Genomic DNA, 18,887 nt, shown 5'->3' on the forward strand with positions numbered 1-18,887 from the left:
ACGGAAGTGATGTAGAACATCAATCAATTGAGATCTGTTATTGAAATGATAAAGACTTAAAGACAGGACAAAGTACTTTTAAAACCTACAAACGGAAGTCAGTTTGCGTTTTTAGGTTTTTCTTTATAGTATTTTTACCAAAAATGCGTCTTTACTGGTCCATGCGTCTTTACTGGTCAAGTAACCCTATCAGGAACCTCCCTTAACATTTAGAGGCGAAAACAAACATTTATCCATACACATCAATGTCTATCAACAACACTTCAGTTAATTTGTCACAGTACAAGTCTAGATAACGTGTAATTACTACAGAAAATTGGAGAGGAATCTCCCATACTCACCCATTAGCGGGAAAACACAGCTGTTCTGATGTAAACAAAGGCGTGTTGAGTGTTGCCATCTATGGTTAGGTTTATTTATTTTATTTTATTTCATTATTTATTTTTGTTTTGATTATTTTTTAAAAATCAATTTTACTCTCCAAACACTTGAACTTTTTAGGTAGGGACCCCTTTGCACTTGCACCATGTGCGCAGTCTTGGATGAGCCCCTGAACCCCTTGGACTGCGGGGCCCCCAAATGCGCGGGGCCCTAGGCAAATGCCTAGTATGCCTATGTGGTAATCCGGCCCTGCTGACACACACACACACACACACACACACACACACACACACACACACACACACACAATGGGATGTTAGGAAGTATTTCTTTAGTCATAGAGTTGTCAGGAAGTGGAATAGTCTGGGAAGTGATGTAGTGAAGGCAGGAATCATACATAACTTTAAGACGAGGTTTGATGAAGCTCATGGAGCAGGGAGAGAGAGGACCTAGCAGCGAGCAGTGAAGAGGCGAGACCAGGAATTATAACTCGACCCCTGCAGCAACAAATAGGTGAGTACACACACATATTCACATGTACACACACATACACAGGCACACATACACAAACACACACGCAGATAGCGACCAGGAAGTATGTGAGGAGCTCAGGTCAAGATTCTTAGAGGTATTCACAGTGCAGACAGAAAGGCCTCCAGCATACTGAAGGAGTAGGGTGCACCAGCATGTGCTGGACACACTACACACAACTGAGGAGGAGGTGAAGAAACTGCTAGGTGAACTAGATACCTTGAAGGCGGTGGACCCTGAAAACATCTCCGTGGGTCCTGAGAGAGAGACCACATGCACAATATGTGCCACAAACAACAATCTTCAATAAATCTATTGAAACTGGGGAAGTGCCTACAGTGTGGACAAAAGCAAACGTAGTCCTGATTTTATAGAAAGGAGACAGACAGGCAACACTAAACAGACCTGTGTTGCTGACATATATAGGACGTAAAGTTATGGTGAAAATTATCAGAAGAATGATGGAGAACCTAGAAAGGAATACGCTCATTCAGAACAACCAGTAAGGCTTCATGGAAGGGAAATCCTGCATCACAAACCTACTGGAGATCTACGATAAGGTAACAGAAGTAAGACAAAAGAGAGAGAGGGGTGGGTAGACTACCTTTTCTTGGACTGTAAGAAGGTTTTCTATACAGTACCACACAAAAGACTGGTTAAAAAGCTAGAGGAGAAAGCAGAAATAGCAGGGGAAAATACTGCAATGTATTAAAGAATATCTGACGGGAAGGAAGCAAAGTTTGTTGGTACGTCACGAGGCGTCAGAATGGGTGCATGTGTCAAGTGGTGTTCCATAAGGGTTAGTTCTATGTCTTGTGATGTTTCTAGTATATATGAATGGCATGACAGAACGTTTAGAGTCAAAGGTGTCCCTGCTCTTAGATGATATGAAGCTAATGAGAAGAATGCAAGTGGACGAGGATCAGGTAAGCCTAGAAGGAGATCTGGACAGGCTGCAAGTCTTGTCCAATAAACAGCTAATGGAGTCTATCCCCAGAAAAAGCAAAATCGTGAAGTTTGAGGAAGGACAAAGAAGACCACAAACGGTGTACAGCCTAGGAAGTCGAAGGGTCCAAAACTCACTCAAGTGAAATGGATCTTGGGGTGAGCATCATACCGAGCATATCTCCTGAGGAGCAGGAGACTGTACATTGTGTACGTCAGGCCCATATTGGAGTATGCAGCACTAGTATGGAACCCACACCTGGTCAAATAAGTCAAGAAATTAGGTTTGCAACAAGACTAATCCCGGAGCTAAAGGGCATGTCCTACGAGGAGAGGTTAAGGAAAGTCAACCTGACGACACTGGAGGATAGGGGGGACATGATAACGATATACAAAATCTGAAAGGAATTCACAAGGTGGACAGGGACAGAATGTTTCAGAGATGGGACAGAGCAACAATGGGTCACAACTGGAAGTTGAAAATTCACGTCTCAGGGATGTTAGGAAGTATTTCTTCAGCCATAGAGTTGTCAGGAAGTGATATAGAGGAGGCAAGATCCATACATAGCTTTAAGAAGAGGTTCTATAAAGCTCGTGGAGAAGGGAATGGAACTAGTAGTGAGGAGCAAAGAGTCGGGGACAGGAGCTGTGACTCATCCCCTGCAACCAAAAAAAGGTGAATACAAATATGTGAGTACAGACACACACACACGCCACACACACACACACACACACACACACACACACACACACACACACACACACACACACACACACAAGCACACAAGCACACTGCCTGAGGCTCACATCAACAGTATAACTGCTACAGCAAACAAGCATCTGGTAAACCCACGACCAGCTTTCAGGAGCCTAAGCAAGGAGTAATTTATGATACTGAATATAGCATATGTCAGGCTTATATTGGAGTATGCAGCACCATTATGGAGCCCACACACTATCAAGGAGAGACTAAGGGAGTGTTACGGTTCGAATCTTAATCTTTAGCCAGGTTAGTGCACTCCGTAACAACACACTTCATGGAATGAGAGGATATGGTTCCAAACTTAGAAATGTAAGGCACAAATAATAGTTACTCAGTCTTTTCTAGTTTCTTTTTATTTAAAAGTTTAAATACTTTAGATCTTCATAAATATCTATTAAATATCACTGTCAGAAACTTTCCTTCACACAAGAAAATTCTTAAATAGAATGTACATGATAGACCTCCTCTGGAGACTGTCAGTATGGTCACTACACTTGATAATGATCACAGGAATATTACTGCTTCCTCAATAGTAACATTACTTGTGTGTAAGTACATATATTGAGAATTAACACTTTCACTGAGTAACTCCCTGGCATAAGGAATATATCACAAAGTTCTAAGCTTGACACTGGTCGTCACATCGTAACCTGAAGGTAACAGTATATAATTGTCCACAGACTTCACTTCACAATAAACCACAAGCTGGTTCAGGAGTTTCTATAACACAATTCTCTATCCAATTGAGAATAAGGCGGAGTACTAGGGGGGTAGCTCAGTCAATGTACACTGAGTCGGCAGAGAGAGCGAACTCGCCATAGACAGTAAATCCCTTCATGACATCAACTCGTCAAAAGGGGGAGAGGGTAGAGCGGTGCGGACTACCCACCAATGGACATACCTTGTTATAAACCTTAGCGAGGTGTACCTACCTAACACATTACTCAAGATATATATATATATATATATATATATATATATATATATATATATATATATATATATATATATATATATATATATATATATACATCATACCCGGGTATATTCCTAAATCAGATAATATTATAAACTAGTGGAATCTTTAATTTAGCTAATATTAAAGAAACCCCGAATATAATATTAAGTGGATAATACATATAAATTAATCCCATTATGACCTTGGTCATAACAGGGAGCTTAACCTGTTGACAGTAGAGGTAAGAATGTCTGGGGGTGATATGATAGCAACAACAGTGCTGAGAGGAACTGACAAGAGCTACAGCGAAAGACTGTTCAAGAGAGGGAAACAGAAACACAAAGGCACAGCTGGGAGTTGAAAATACAGATGAGTCACAAGGATGTCAGAAAGTATTTCTTAGGTTTTAGAGTAATCACAATATGGAACGACCTGGAGAGTGGAGTTGAAGGTACGATCCATTTAGGGGTTTAAGAATAGGTATAATAAGGCTTTCGAGAACAGGACAAAGAGGACCTAGTTGACGACTCGGGTCTCGGCGTTCAGAATGATCTCAGCAATCACACAGAAATGAGTTCATACTGGTGAGCACACGCACACAAGGGATCCATAAATAGCTTTAAGAAGAGGTATGATAAAGCTTATGGAGCAGGGAGTGAACCTAGTAGCGACCAGTGAAGAGGCAGGGCCAGGAACTATGGCTCGACCACTGGAACCCCCAGTTTGGTGAACTAGGTGAATAAACACATGAAAAAACACAAATAAGATATGAAACCCCGAACACCATAGCTCTCAGAAACAAAAGTAACTAAAATGATAGCAGATGCTATAATCCAAGCAAGTGATCAGTAATGAAGAAAACAGAATAGGGTAGGAAAAATATTTTTAATCAGAAACCAGTGGAGTTCTAGGAAGATGAAGCAGCTATGTAGACGTGAGTAGAAACACAACATAATAAGCAATATCAACACTTGAGAATCTTAAGAAACAAGAGTTACCTATAACATAAGGGACAGAATGACTTGTGTAGGAGCTGTTTGTGACTGAATGACTTGTGTTGGTGCTGTTTGTGACTGAATGACTTGTGTTGGTGCTGTCTGTGACTGAATGACTTGTGTTGGTGCTGTCTGTGACTGAATGACTTGTGTTGGTGCTGTCTGTGACTGAATGACTTGTGTTGGTGCTGTCTGTGACTGAATGACTTGTGTTGGTGCTGTCTGTGACTGAATGACTTGTGTTGGTGCTGTCTGTGACTGAATGACTTGTGTTGGCGCTATCTGTGACTGAATGACTTGTGTTGGTGCTGTCTGTGACTGAATGACTTGTGTTGGTGCTGTCTGTGACTGAATGACTTGTGTTGGTGCTGTTTGTGACTGAATGACTTGTGTTGGCGCTGTCTGTGACTGAATGACTTGTGTTGGCGCTATCTGTGACTGAATGACTTGTGTTGGCGCTGTCTGTGACTGAATGACTTGTGTTGGCGCTATCTGTGACTGAATGACTTGTGTTGGTGCTGTCTGTGACTGAATGACTTGTGTTGGTGCTGTCTGTAACTGAATGACTTGTGTTGGTGCTGTTTGTGACTGAATGACTTGTGTAAGAGCTGTCTGTGACTGAATGACTTGTGTTGGTGCTGTCTGTGACTGAATGACTTGTGTTGGTGCTGTTTGTGACTGAATGACTTGTGTAGGAGGTGTCTGTGACTGAATGACTTGTGTTGGTGCTGTCAGTGACAGAATGACTTGTGTTGGTGCTGTCTGTGACTGAATGACTTGTGTTGGTGCTGTCAGGGACAGAATGACTTGTGTTGGTGCTGTCTGTGACTGAATGACTTGTGTTGGTGCTGTCAGGGACAGAATGACTTGTGTCGGTGCTGTCTGTGACTGAATGACTTGTGTAGGAGCTGTCTGTGACTGAATGACTTGTGTTGGTGCTGTTTGTGACTGAATGACTTGTGTTGGTGCTGTTTGTGACTGAATGACTTGTGTAGGAGCTGTCTGTGACTGAATGACTTGTGTTGGTGCTGTTTGTGACTGAATGACTTGTGTTGGTGCTGTTTGTGACTGAATGACTTGTGTAGGATCTGTCTGTGACTGAATGACTTGTGTTGGTGCTGTCTGTGACTGAATGACTTGTGTTGGTGCTGTCTGTGACTGAATGACTTGTGTTGGTGCTGTCTGTGACTGAATGACTTGTGTTGGTGCTGTTTGTGACTGAATGACTTGTGTTGGTGCTGTCAGGGACAGAATGACTTATGTTGGCGCTGTCTGTGACTGAATGACTTGTGTAGGAGCTGTCTGTGACTGAATGACTTGTGTTGGTGCTGTCTGTGACTGAATGACTTGTGTTGGTGCTGTCTGTGACTGAATGACTTGTGTTGGTGCTGTCAGGGACAGAATGACTTATGTTGGTGCTGTCAGGGACAGAATGACTTATGTTGGTGCTGTCTGTGACTGAATAACTTGTGTTGGGGCTGTCAGGGACAGAATGACTTATGTTGGTGCTGTCTGTGACTGAATAACTTGTGTTGGGGCTGTCAGGGACAGAATGACTTATGTTGGTGCTGTCTGTGACTGAATAACTTGTGTTGGGGCTGTCAGGGACAGAATGACTTATGTTGGTGCTGTCTGTGACTGAATAACTTGTGTTGGGGCTGTCAGGGACAGAATGACTTATGTTGGTGCTGTCTGTGACTGAATGACTTGTGTTGGTGCTGTCTGTGACTGAATAACTTGTGTTGGGGCTGTCAGGGACAGAATGACTTGGGTTGGTGCTGTCTGTGACTGAATGACTTGTGTTGGTGCTGTCTGTGACTGAATGACTTGTGTTGGGGCTGTCAGGGACAGAATGACTTATGTTGGTGCTGTCTGTGACTGAATGACTTGTGTTGGTGCTGTCAGTGACAGAATGACTTGGGTTTGTGCTGTCAGTGACAGAATGACTTGTGTTGGTGCTGTCTGTGACTGAATGACTTGTGTTGGTGCTGTCTGTGACTGAATGACTTGTGTTGGTGCTGTCTGTGACTGAATGACTTGTGTTGGTGCTGTCAGTGACAGAATGATTTGTGTTGGTGCTGTCTGTGACTGAATGATTTGTGTTGGGGCTGTCTGTGACTGAATGACTTGTGTTGGTGCTGTCAGTGACAGAATGATTTGTGTTGGTGCTGTCTGTGACTGAATGACTTGTGTTGGTGCTGTCAGTGACAGAATGACTTGTGTTGGTGCTGTCTGTGACTGAATGACTTGTGTTGGTGCTGTCAGTGACAGAATGATTTGTGTTGGTGCTGTCTGTGACTGAATGATTTGTGTTGGGGCTGTCAGGGACAGAATGACTTGTGTTGGTGCTGTCTGTGACTGAATGACTTGTGTTGGTGCTGTCAGTGACAGAATTATTTGTGTTGATGCTGTCTGTGACTGAATGACTTGTGTTGGTGCTGTCAGTGACAGAATGATTTGTGTTGGTGCTGTCTGTGACTGAATGACTTGTGTTGGGGCTGTCAGTGACAGAATGATTTGTGTTGATGCTGTCAGTGACAGAATGACTTGTGTTGGTGCTGTCAGTGACAGAATGATTTGTGTTGGTGCTGTCTGTGACTGAATGACTTGTGTTGGTGCTGTCAGTGACAGAATGATTTGTGTTGGTTCTGTCTGTGACTGAATGACTTGTGTTGGTGCTGTCAGTGACAGAATGATTTGTGTTGGTGCTGTCTGTGACTGAATGACTTGTGTTGGTGCTGTCAGGGACAGAATGACTTGTGTTGGTGCTGTCTGTGACTGAATGACTTGTGTTGGGGCTGTCAGTGACAGAACGACTTGTGTTGATGCTGTACCCAACTATCTGTTGTAGTCACCCACCTGTTGGAATTTTTTTCTGGCTTCAGGTTCCGAACGAGACAACAGCGAGGACAGCTGTTAAGACTGTCTTCACAGCATGGTCGAGACAGCTTCAGTCTGCAGCTGCTTCAAGGACAGCTGTGTGTGCTTCTTCAGTTCCAGCCTGACCCAGTGAAGTCTCTCTGTCTCTCACTAGCTCAGGTTACTGATGGTCGCTGGCATGCAGTTACGGCTGCCAGGTGAGAGAGAGAGAGAGAGAGAGAGAGAGAGAGAGAGAGAGAGAGAGTAAAAGTGGGAGGCAGGGTGGGAGAGAGAGAGAGGTTTCCGAATGAGTTAATGCACATAACAGCTCTTAGCTCGTATATAAAGTTAGAAAACTTAACCTAACCTTGTCAAACCCTGTGTGAAAGAGAGAGAGAGAGAGAGAGAGAGAGAGAGAGAGAGAGAGAGAGATTCCTTTAATTCCCCCTGTTATATCTTTCATTCACAGGTATGGATCGGCGACATTCCTTCTTGTGGACGACGGGGATGGTGACCTGTACAATGCGTCCATGTCGTTAGAGGGACGCCAGATGCTGGAAGTGGACACTGTGGAGGGCGTCTACGTTGGGGGGACACCGGAATACGTCAGCGTCAACGTCTTGCAGATTGAAAGCGACTTCCACGACGGTCAGCAAAACCTCAGACAAGTTGTTGTATAACGGCAATCATGTCTTAATACATTTCCTGAGCGCAGTGTTTTTCTCGCATCTATTACGACTTTATTTATTCACTCAGCATTCACGAGTGAACTAACGTAAGTTACGTTCAAAGAAGCGTGTGATAAGACAGATATAATCTTCCCATCATCTTTAAGAAGAAGATAACAGTGATACAATATTAATTCCTCGTCAGGGTGTATTGACGACCTGAGGATCCTCGGCAGGAGTCTGCCTCTGCCCTCTGCTGTCAACAAGACAACATGGGGAGAAGTGAGCACTTTCAAGGATGTAGAAAGTGGATGTGTTGCCCCTCCTGTCTGTAACAACGTCACCTGTGCTCCGCCACTCACGTGTGTCGATACGTGGAGGTCTTACCAATGTGGGTGAGTAACTTGCGTAGGCGTCTGTGTAATATTAAGAGGCGCGTGAATTTCCCTGTCTCCTACGTAATATGCTTATTTTTCCCCTATAATTTACCTCGTCCATAATTACTATTGCATTTGCTTTGTCTGTTTCGTAAGGTGAAGTCCAGGATCTTTCCTTAATTCTTGGTATAACTTAACAAATCTTTGATGACAACTGTGTTGGAGTGGTCTACCTGAAGTATACCTGGTGAGGGTTTCGGGGGTCAACGCCCCCGCGGCCCGGCCTGTGACCAGGGCTCATGGTGGATCAGGGCTTGATCAATCAGGCTGTTACTGTTGGCCGCACGCAACCCGACGTACGAAGCACAGCCCGGTTGGTCAGGTACTGACTTTAGGTGCTTGTCCAGTGCCTGCTTGAAGACAGCCAGGAGTCTATTGGTAATCCCCCTTATGTGTGCTGGGAGGCAGTTGAACAGCCTTTGGCTCCTGACACTTATTGTGCTGTCTCTTAACGTGCTAGTGACACCCCTGCTTTTCATTATGGGAATGTTGCGTCGTCTGCCGAGTCTTGCTTTCACAGGGAGTGATTTTCGTGTGCAAGTTAAGTACTAATCCCTCTAGGATTTTCCAGGTGTATATAATTATGTATCTCTCCCTCCTGCGTTCCAGGGAATACAGGTTCAGGAACCTCAAGCGCTCCCAGTAATTGAGGTGTTTTATCTCCGTTAAGCACGCCGTGAAGGTTCTCTGTACATTTTCTAGGTCAGCAATTTCACCTGCCTTGAAAGGTGCTGTTAGTGTGCAGCAATATTCCAGCCTAGATAGAACAAGTGACCTGAAGAGTGTCATCATGGGCTTGGCCTCCCTAGTTTTGAATTATTATTATTATTATAATAAAAAAGAAGCGCTAAGCCACATGGGCTATACAGCGCTGCTTCTAGTTTTGAAGGTTTTCATTATCTATCCTGTCATTTTTCTACCAGATGCGATTGATACAGTGTTGTGGTCTTTGAAAGTGAGAGCCTCCGGCATTATCACTCCCAGGTCAGATATGAGGATGAGGAACAGCATGGGAAAAGTACTGTGCATTGTGGAACAGAGCTTTTCACAGCATCCGCCTCAAACTTTACTCTGTTTACTACTACTCTTTGTGTTCTATTTGCCAGGACATTATAAATCCATCTACCAACTTTTCCTCTTATTCCTTTAAAACGCATTTTGTGCGCTATTACACCATGGTCACACTTGTTAAACGTTTTTGCAAAATCTGTGAATACTACATCTGCGTTTGTCTTCTATAGAATCCAGGACCTTGTGAGAGTGGTCCAGTAGTTGGGAGAGGCAGGAACGACCTGCTCTAAACCCGTGTTGTCCTGGGTTGTGTAACTGATGGGTGTCTAGATGAGTGGCGATCTTGCTTCTTAGAACCCTTTCAAAGATTTTATGATATGCTATCTGTCTGTAGTTCTTTGCAATTGCTTTACTGCCACCTTTGTGGAGTGGGGCTATGTCTGTTGTGGGACGACCCCCGTGTCCATGCTCCCTCTCCATAGGATGTTAAAAGCACATGATATTGGGACTTGAGTAGCTCACTCATTGTCTTGCTGTCATCTGTGTAGGACCCATCTCGTCCAGGTACAGGCCCAATAGCAAAGCTCACACCTCTGCAACACAATTGTCCTCAAAGATTTGTTAAGTTATTCCATGAATTAAGGAAAGATCCTGAACTTCACCTTACGAAAGCAGACAAAACAAATGCGATAGTAATTATGTACAAAGTAGATTATAGGGGGAAAATAAGATATTAGAAAACAGGGGAACTGACGTTTTAAGAGTGTTTGTGGTGATTGTTGTAGTAAAGATGATATGAGAAAGTTACGTACTGGTCTTCACTGATCTGCTGTTGCTCTCTTCATATAACACTCACTTTCTCAAAATTAATCTGTGGCAATGTAAAGTTTATTATAAACATTAATTATAATACAGCCTGGTTGATCAAAAACAGCCTGGTTGATCAGACCTTGATCCACCACGAGGCCTGGTCTCAGACCGGGCCGCTGGGGCTTTGACCCCTGAAACCCTCTCCAGGTATACTCCAGGTATGCTCCCTGATTGCTGTGGATGGTTTCAGGTGCGGCGAGGGACGAGTCTTGAACAACGGCAATATTAGCAGCAACAGCAGTAACAGCAACAAGGGCAGCATAAACAGTAGAAGCAAGGTGACGTGTGAGGACCAGGACGAGTGTGTGTGGCATCCTTGTCTTAATGGTGGTTCCTGTTTCAACACACCTGGTAGGTAAACTGGCAATGGCCGACAAGTGGAAAAAGAGAACGGAGAAATTAGAAAATGCACCGCCATGTAAGGCAAACGAGAACCACGAAGTCAAGCTCGGAGAAAGACAGATCATATATGAGGTCATAGAGTTGCAAGATCAAGTAAAGGTGAGGTCAGGTGCCGGTGAGAGTAACAGGGGGGCGGGTAAAGGTGACCAGTTTGTTATGTTTGTTACATGGATCGTAGATCTTGTGGTGAAAGGTTCAACCAACACGTACATTCCACTGTTTTCATCAGTGGTTTTGATGAGGATCACTACTGTTATCAAAGTTCTGGGTCTGGTCTTGTTCTCATGGTGTAATAATTGCTCTTGTCCTATCCATAATGTGAGAATGAAGGCTGCGATAAATAATGCAAGCGTTGTTAAGTTTTTTCCTCCAGCAGGCATATTTATGTTCCTGAAGGAAGATCTGAAGGTCTTTGCCGGTTTCCTCGACATAGAATTTATCGTATGCATCACACAGTATGCTGTATATTCCTTCTGTGCAAATAGTTCTGGCTCCAGAGCTGCTGATGATTTCTTTAATGGATTTAATAGTAAGGACTGCTACATCCATGTTGGCTTTTCCGAGAATCGAAGCGATGTTGATGTTTGCCCAGGGAGCAGCATTAGTCGCCCAGCGATGTTGATGTTTGCCCAGGGAGCAGCATTAGTCGCCCAGCGATGTTGATGTTTGCCCAGGGAGCAGCACTAGTCGCCCAGCGATGTTGATGTTTGCCCAGGGAGCAGCATTAGTCGCCCAGCGATGTTGATGTTTGCCCAGGGAGCAGCACTAGTCGCCCAGCGATGTTGATGTTTGCCCAGGGAGCAGCACTAGTCGCCCAGCGATGTTGATGTTTGCCCAGGGAGCAGCACTAGTCGCCCAGCGATGTTGATGTTTGCCCAGGGAGCAGCACTAGTCGCCCAGCGATGTTGATGTTTGCCCAGGGAGCAGCACTAGTCGCCCAGCGATGTTGATGTTTGCCCAGGGAGCAGCACTAGTCGCCCAGCGATGTTGATGTTTGCCCAGGGAGCAGCACTAGTCGCCCAGCGATGTTGATGTTTGCCCAGGGAGCAGCATTAGTCGCCCAGCGATGTTGATGTTTGCCCAGGGAGCAGCATTAGTCGCCCAGCGATGTTGATGTTTGCCCAGGGAGCAGCACTAGTCGCCCAGCGATGTTGATGTTTGCCCAGGGAGCAGCATTAGTCGCCCAGCGATGTTGATGTTTGCCCAGGGAGCAGCACTAGTCGCCCAGCGATGTTGATGTTTGCCCAGGGAGCAGCACTAGTCGCCCAGCGATGTTGATGTTTGCCCAGGGAGCAGCACTAGTCGCCCAGCGATGTTGATGTTTGCCCAGGGAGCAGCACTAGTCGCCCAGCGATGTTGATGTTTGCCCAGGGAGCAGCACTAGTCGCCCAGCGATGTTGATGTTTGCCCAGGGAGCAGCACTAGTCGCCCAGCGATGTTGATATCCTCTTTGAGTATGAGGAGGACTGTGGCATGCAAAGAGTACGTAACCTTTATTCGGCGCATGTACACACCCTCATTTACAGGCTATCTCCCCCAACCAGCGAACCAGGTGACTGAGAGTGGACGATGGAGCCCCGTCGTTCAACTAGTACCCAGGTTCCAGCCAATAAGAAGATGGTTTTGGCAATCGCAGAGGTTATATGGGTACCACTCTCCTGCCTGCCCTTGTCATTCCCATTCTAGAGCTGGTTGAAGCACGGTCTGCTCTCTAGTGGCTTCTATTCTGCCTTGCTTACCGTGGAGTGCACTAATACCTATCACTGTATATAGTGTATATAGTGTACATGCTGCTGTTCTAAATTGGTGAAGGATAATATAAGTCAAAAGTTTTCTGCTGTGTTTATTTTGCTCCCTTTACACCCAGGATGACAGGCCATTTGGACTCCCGGGTTGTAATATGGACTATGTTTTCACGAGTGGATAATGTGTGTTCGTATTCGATGTATTCGTGTTCTTCTAAAAGACATTCATTAGTGCAATTTCGAAGAGCTCGGGCTAAGACACTTATGATAACTCACAGCTTAGGTACGAGGGTGTAATGTTAAAAGTAGTGTGTTAGAACATTCGTGTTAATGGGGTTTCTGTATACTTTGCATATCTCCACCCTTGATAATTTAGACATTCAGAGTATGCACAAACCCGCCTCTCTCTTCTTGTAGCCTAAACTACATGGAAGACTCAGCCACGTCTAGTGTCTGAGCTGAGTGAGGAATAATAACCAAGATATAAACTCCTGGAAGGTCCCAGGTACATCTTCCATCATTATCAACCTATTTGCTTTACCGCTGTCCATCACAGAGACCGTGAACCTCAGCCTTGTTCTGAAGTTTTGTACAGGTATAAAAAGCATCTAACACGGTGACTTTATCTCCCAGAATCACAGGCACAATTATTTTTATTTCAAGAAATGATATATACTGTGTATCCTGACTACTACATCAGGATACATTCATAATGTGATAAACATAGTGTGTGCTGACTGCAGGTGGATACATGTGTGTCTGTGGTCCAGGATACATTCATAATGTGATAAATACAGTGTGTGCTGACTGCAGGTGGATACATGTGTGTGTCTGTGGTCCTGGATACATTCATAATGTGATAAACACAGTGTGTGCTGACTGCAGGTGGATACATGTGTGTGTCTGTGGTCCAGGATACATTCATAATGTGATAAACACAGTGTGTGCTGACTGCAGGTGGATACGTGTGTGTCTGTGGTCCTGGATACAGCGGGCAGCAGTGTCAGCTGGCAGACGCGGGCGAAACATCTATAAAACTCTCCTTGGGAGCTGTTGTTGCTATCCTCGTGTGGTGCGTCTTCCTCCTGCGTGAGTCTGCTTCTCTTGTCGTCCTGTTGGGTATCTTATCTAGAGTAAACTAGCAACATCTATCATACACATCAAAAATCAGATCCTCTATGATTAATCTGTTCATCCCTACAAATAGTGTTTCAGTACCAGACAGACCAGATATACCAGACAGACCAGACATTCCAGATATACTAGACAGACCAGATATACCAGACAGACCAGACATTCCAGATATACTAGACAGAACAGACATACCAGACATACCAGACAGACCAGACAGACCAGACAGACCAGACATAACAGACAAAACAGACATACCAGACAGACCAGACAGACCAGACAGACCAGACAGACCAGACAGACCAGACAAACCAGACAGACCAGACATAACAGACAAAACAAACATACCATACAGACCAGACAGACCAGACAGACCAGACAGACCAGTCATAACAGACAAAACAGACATACCAGACATACCAGACAGACCAGATATACCAGACAGACCAGACAGACCAGACAGACCAGACATAACAGACAAAACAGACATACCAGACAGACCAGTCAGACCAGACAGACCAGACAGACCAGACAGACCAGACAGACCAGACAGACCAGACAGACCAGACAGACCAGACAGACCAGACAGACCAGACAGACATACCAAACATACCTGCCATATGGTTGCAACATGGTACTTCTACATGTATAGCTACTCTACATACCAACATTTCTGCTCTCAACATCAACATTCTTGCAATATGTATCAACATTGTCAGCTTTAAATATCAATTATCATTTCCTGAATACCAACATTTTTGCTACAAATATCAATATTACTGTTCTAAGTATCAGCTTTCCCAGCCTGACTATCAGCATTACTACCATGACTATCAACATTACTACCATGACTATCAGCATTACTACCATGACTATCAACATTACTACCATGACTATCAACATTACTACCATGACTATCAGCATTACTACCATGACTATCAACATTACTACCATGACTATCAGCATTACTACCATGACTATCAGCATTACTACCATGACTATCAACATTACTACCATGAGTGTCAGCATTACTACCATGACTATCAACATTACTACCATGACTATCAGCATTACTACCATGACTATCAGCATTACTACCATGACTATCAACATTACTACCATGACTGTCAGCATTACTACCATGACTATCAGCATTACTACCATGACTATCAGCATTACTACCATGACTATCAGCATTACCACCATGACTATCAGCATTACTACCATGACTATCAGCATTACTACCATGACTATCAGCATTACTACCATGACTATCAGCATTACTACCATGACTATCAGCATTACTACCATGACTGTCAGCATTACTACCATGACTATCAGCATTACTACCATGACTGTCAGCATTACTACCATGACTATCAACATTACCACCATGACTATCAGCATTACTACCATGACTATCAACATTACTACCATGACTATCAGCATTACTACCATGACTATCAGCATTACTACCATGACTATCAGCATTACTACCATGACTGTCAGCATTACTACCATGACTATCAGCATTACTACCATGACTGTCAGCATTACTACCATGACTATCAGCATTACTACCATGACTATCAGCATTACTACCATGACTATCAGCATTACTACCATGACTATCAACATTACTACCATGACTATCAGCATTACCACCATGACTATCAGCATTACTACCATGACTATCAGCATTACTACCATGACTATCAGCATAACTACCATGACTATCAGCATTACCACCATGACTATCAGCATTACTACCATGACTATCAGCATTACTACCATGACTATCAGCATTACCACCATGACTATCAGCATTACTACCATGACTATCAGCATTACCACCATGACTAACAACGTTACTACCATGACTATCAGCATTACTACCATGACTATCAGCATAACTACCATGACTATCAGCATTACTACCATGACTATCAACATTACTATAATGACTATCAGCATTACTACCATGACTATCAGCATTACTACCATGACTATCAGCATTACTACCATGACTATCAGCATTACTACCATGACTATCAGCATTACTACCATGACTATCAGCATTACTACCACGACTATCAGCGTTACTACCATGACTATCAGCATTACTACCATGACTATCAACATTACTACCCTGACTATCAGCATTACTACCATGACTATCAGCATTACTACCATGACTATCAGCATTACTACCATGACTATCAGCATTACTACCATGACTATCAACATTACTACCCTGACTATCAGCATTACTACCATGACTATCAGCATTACTACCATGACTATCAACATTACTACCCTGACTATCAGCATTACTACCATGACTATCAACATTACTACCATGACTATCAGCATTACTACCATGACTATCAGCAATGTCAACATATCTTCCCGCGAATACCAACTTTAATACCCAACATGCTAGTACTCCAGCACTTCGTGTTAACAACACAGACACGCAACACAGTGACTTCATCAGTCCAATACGAAGAAGACTGGTGAAGATTATCACTCCGTCAGCCTGGAGTCGATGTAATCAGTCCACCAATCTTATCAAAACTGATAGACTGATTACATCGACTACAGTCTGAGGGACTGATTACCTCAAACTCATTTTGATCTTTACCATTCTTCTTTGTGTTGGACTGATGAAGCTACTGTGTGGCGAAATATTTCCTCACTAAAGATACCCAAGTGTTGCACATGTGCCTAATTTATCAACTTGTCGGTTCTTCCGAACCGTTTATCTACTACGAGTGGAAGTTTGTTCACTTGCAGTGTTGCTGTGCGGCTTCCTGCTGCACCAGCATCATAAGAGATCTGTAGTGCGTCGAGGTGTTGGAGCGAGTGTGAAGGACTCCGTCAGGAAAGAGGACTCCTCCTCCCCTTGCACACACACACCAAACCTCCTGCAACTGCAGCTTGTCAAACCTCCCAGAGCCAACGGCCAGCCGGCCTGGACCACCAGGAACCCAAACATTGCTGGTAAGATGATAGAATCTTTGAGAAAATGAGTTGATTAAAAAACCGAAACAATGCATGGGACAGAATCCAAGGGAAAAAAATGACACTACACTGAAAGGCAATCCGTCTTTGTAATCTATAATTTATTAGTTTTCAACGTCTCTCGTGTTCTTTTTCTCTCTAATTCTTTTCCAAGTATTATTTCATGATTTCCTTTTCAATATGTTTGTTTGTGATTTCTTCCAGCAATTTTTCCAGAGATATGATTCAAAAGAACTTTCTTATAAGTAATAATGGCAGAATTACCTTCAAAATGTTAGGTAAATGGACACAGATACAACTACTGTTACATTTTATTGTGGCAACGTTTCGCTCCCCAGGAGCTTTGTCAAGCCGTTATCTGGTAACGGCTTGACAAAGCTCCTGGAGAGTGAACCGTTGTCACAATAAAATGCCACATTAGTTGCATCTGTGTCCATTTACCTAACAACTTCCATATCATGTCAGTCTTAAGTAGTGTATTCCCTTGGTCGCCAGACGTGGATGTTCTTCAAGTAGACGCCTCGTCTGTTACCAGCAGTATGGAAGACCAGAAGCGCACTATCACCTCCACACCAGTGGCGGGACTGTCCCTGCTAGGAGATAAGGGAAAAGAGACACTAGAGAGGAGCAAGAATGGATCAAGTCGAGGAGGAGGAACTACGATGCCAAGTGCCAGCGATGATCTCAGAAACTATGCTTACGAAGGTGAAGGCTCTTCCCCTGGATCACTGTCCTCGTGTAAGTCCAGACTCAGGAACCTGGTGAGAGCATTAATGTCCTGTAACCAAGTCATACAAATATTTGTCTGCTTTAAATAATTACACTAATATACTTTTATATATGAGATGGTGCACACATATAGATTAAGTGATAATCTATTTCAAAGTAGTCCTTGTGAATGTTGCAATATAACAAATGGTTTTACTGCTCTGTTGGCTTGTGACGCAGGTCTGGAGAGTTGCAGCGGCAGTGGCAAGTTTTTGGATGGATTCCGGGAGGTGGCTCACATGCTGGAGTCCTGACACTCGCCTAGCCTCGCTCGATCACCACCATCACACACCAAAACAAAGCTCACTGAGTCTGGAGGCAGTTTAGATACTCCTTCTATTTACTCAGATCCGCCTCCACCATCAGTAAGCGAGAAAATACGTACAAGTAATGAATGTGTTGTCACGGCTGCGACAGAAGACCCGCCTTGTGCCTTGAGCATAAAACATAATCTGTTCTGATTTTTTATCAAATACCTACAGATTAAATACTAAAGGAAATATTTGTTAGATAACTCATTTCTTATTTAACGTTAATATTTTACCTGGAATAAAAACATGTTTATCTTGAGATATGTATTTATTAAACTAACACCTTCACCTCAACACATGCAGACTCTGAAAGGTCCACATATGCAAAGTGTAACGTTTCCTCAATAGCCTTTGCAGGTATTATGAACACAGGTATTGTGTTCATAATACTTGTAATGGTTATTGAAGAAATATTTAATAACTGTTTCAAGTATTATGAAAAAAGGTACAGTTGTATAAGGTGTTGTACATGGCCAGAATACCAGCAAGGAAACAATAAGGTGATAGAGGTATGTTAAGGACAAAAGATCCCACTGAAGATTTGTTTTTTAGTTGCCATATATTCTCACCACCACTGTTATTTACAGTAAGTGAGATTTAGGCAGGTATTATAGCATAAAGTGGACAATTTAACAATCAATAAAGCAAGAAGAATACTCTCACTGGCTGCATCTTATACAGAGGACAGAACTCTAGTATGTGTTAATTTAACTGAAAGCAAGTGAGGGACTGACCTCCAAGGCGAATTCTAGTTACAAGGAAAGTTAGGTTGGAGCTCACTCCTTCACTCTGGTTGTTATTTACAAATGGTAGATACTCTCCACTGAGAGTCGGGGGCCCCTTCACTCACACCAGCAACAGGCTACAGGTTTTAAGTAATTCCATCAGATGAGTAACGTGCCAACATAGCATAAATAAAGATAACAAATGGTACAGTCTTTCCTCTCTAACACCTTCCCAACTGGCAGTCCTCCACAAAATAGTAAAAGTTCTCTAGGGAAGATAAAGCGTGTTTAAAGATAAGATACTTTAAGACCATGGCAATAAAAAGTTCTTGAACTGACACACTAATTAGTTAATCACCATGT

General features: G+C 43.4%; 1 protein-coding gene across 1 annotated transcript in view; it reads left to right on the forward strand.

The window, feature by feature from the left end:
• Window positions 1-18,290, forward strand: part of LOC128700571 (putative neural-cadherin 2) — a 271,817-nt gene extending 253,527 nt beyond the window's left edge. Inside the window, exons 20-27 of the mRNA XM_070098997.1 lie at window positions 7,459-7,650; window positions 7,902-8,080; window positions 8,306-8,495; window positions 10,609-10,769; window positions 13,523-13,654; window positions 16,493-16,699; window positions 17,216-17,458; window positions 17,669-18,290. Of these exons, the coding sequence (XP_069955098.1) occupies window positions 7,459-7,650; window positions 7,902-8,080; window positions 8,306-8,495; window positions 10,609-10,769; window positions 13,523-13,654; window positions 16,493-16,699; window positions 17,216-17,458; window positions 17,669-17,742 (1,378 nt within the window). The 3' untranslated portion in view covers window positions 17,743-18,290. The remainder of the gene's footprint in view (window positions 1-7,458; window positions 7,651-7,901; window positions 8,081-8,305; window positions 8,496-10,608; window positions 10,770-13,522; window positions 13,655-16,492; window positions 16,700-17,215; window positions 17,459-17,668) is intronic.
• Window positions 18,291-18,887: the final 597 nt, after the last annotated feature.

The sequence above is a fragment of the Cherax quadricarinatus genome, chromosome 65 (genome assembly GCF_038502225.1).
Source record: "Cherax quadricarinatus isolate ZL_2023a chromosome 65, ASM3850222v1, whole genome shotgun sequence".
NCBI classification, from domain to species: Eukaryota; Metazoa; Arthropoda; class Malacostraca; order Decapoda; family Parastacidae; genus Cherax; species Cherax quadricarinatus.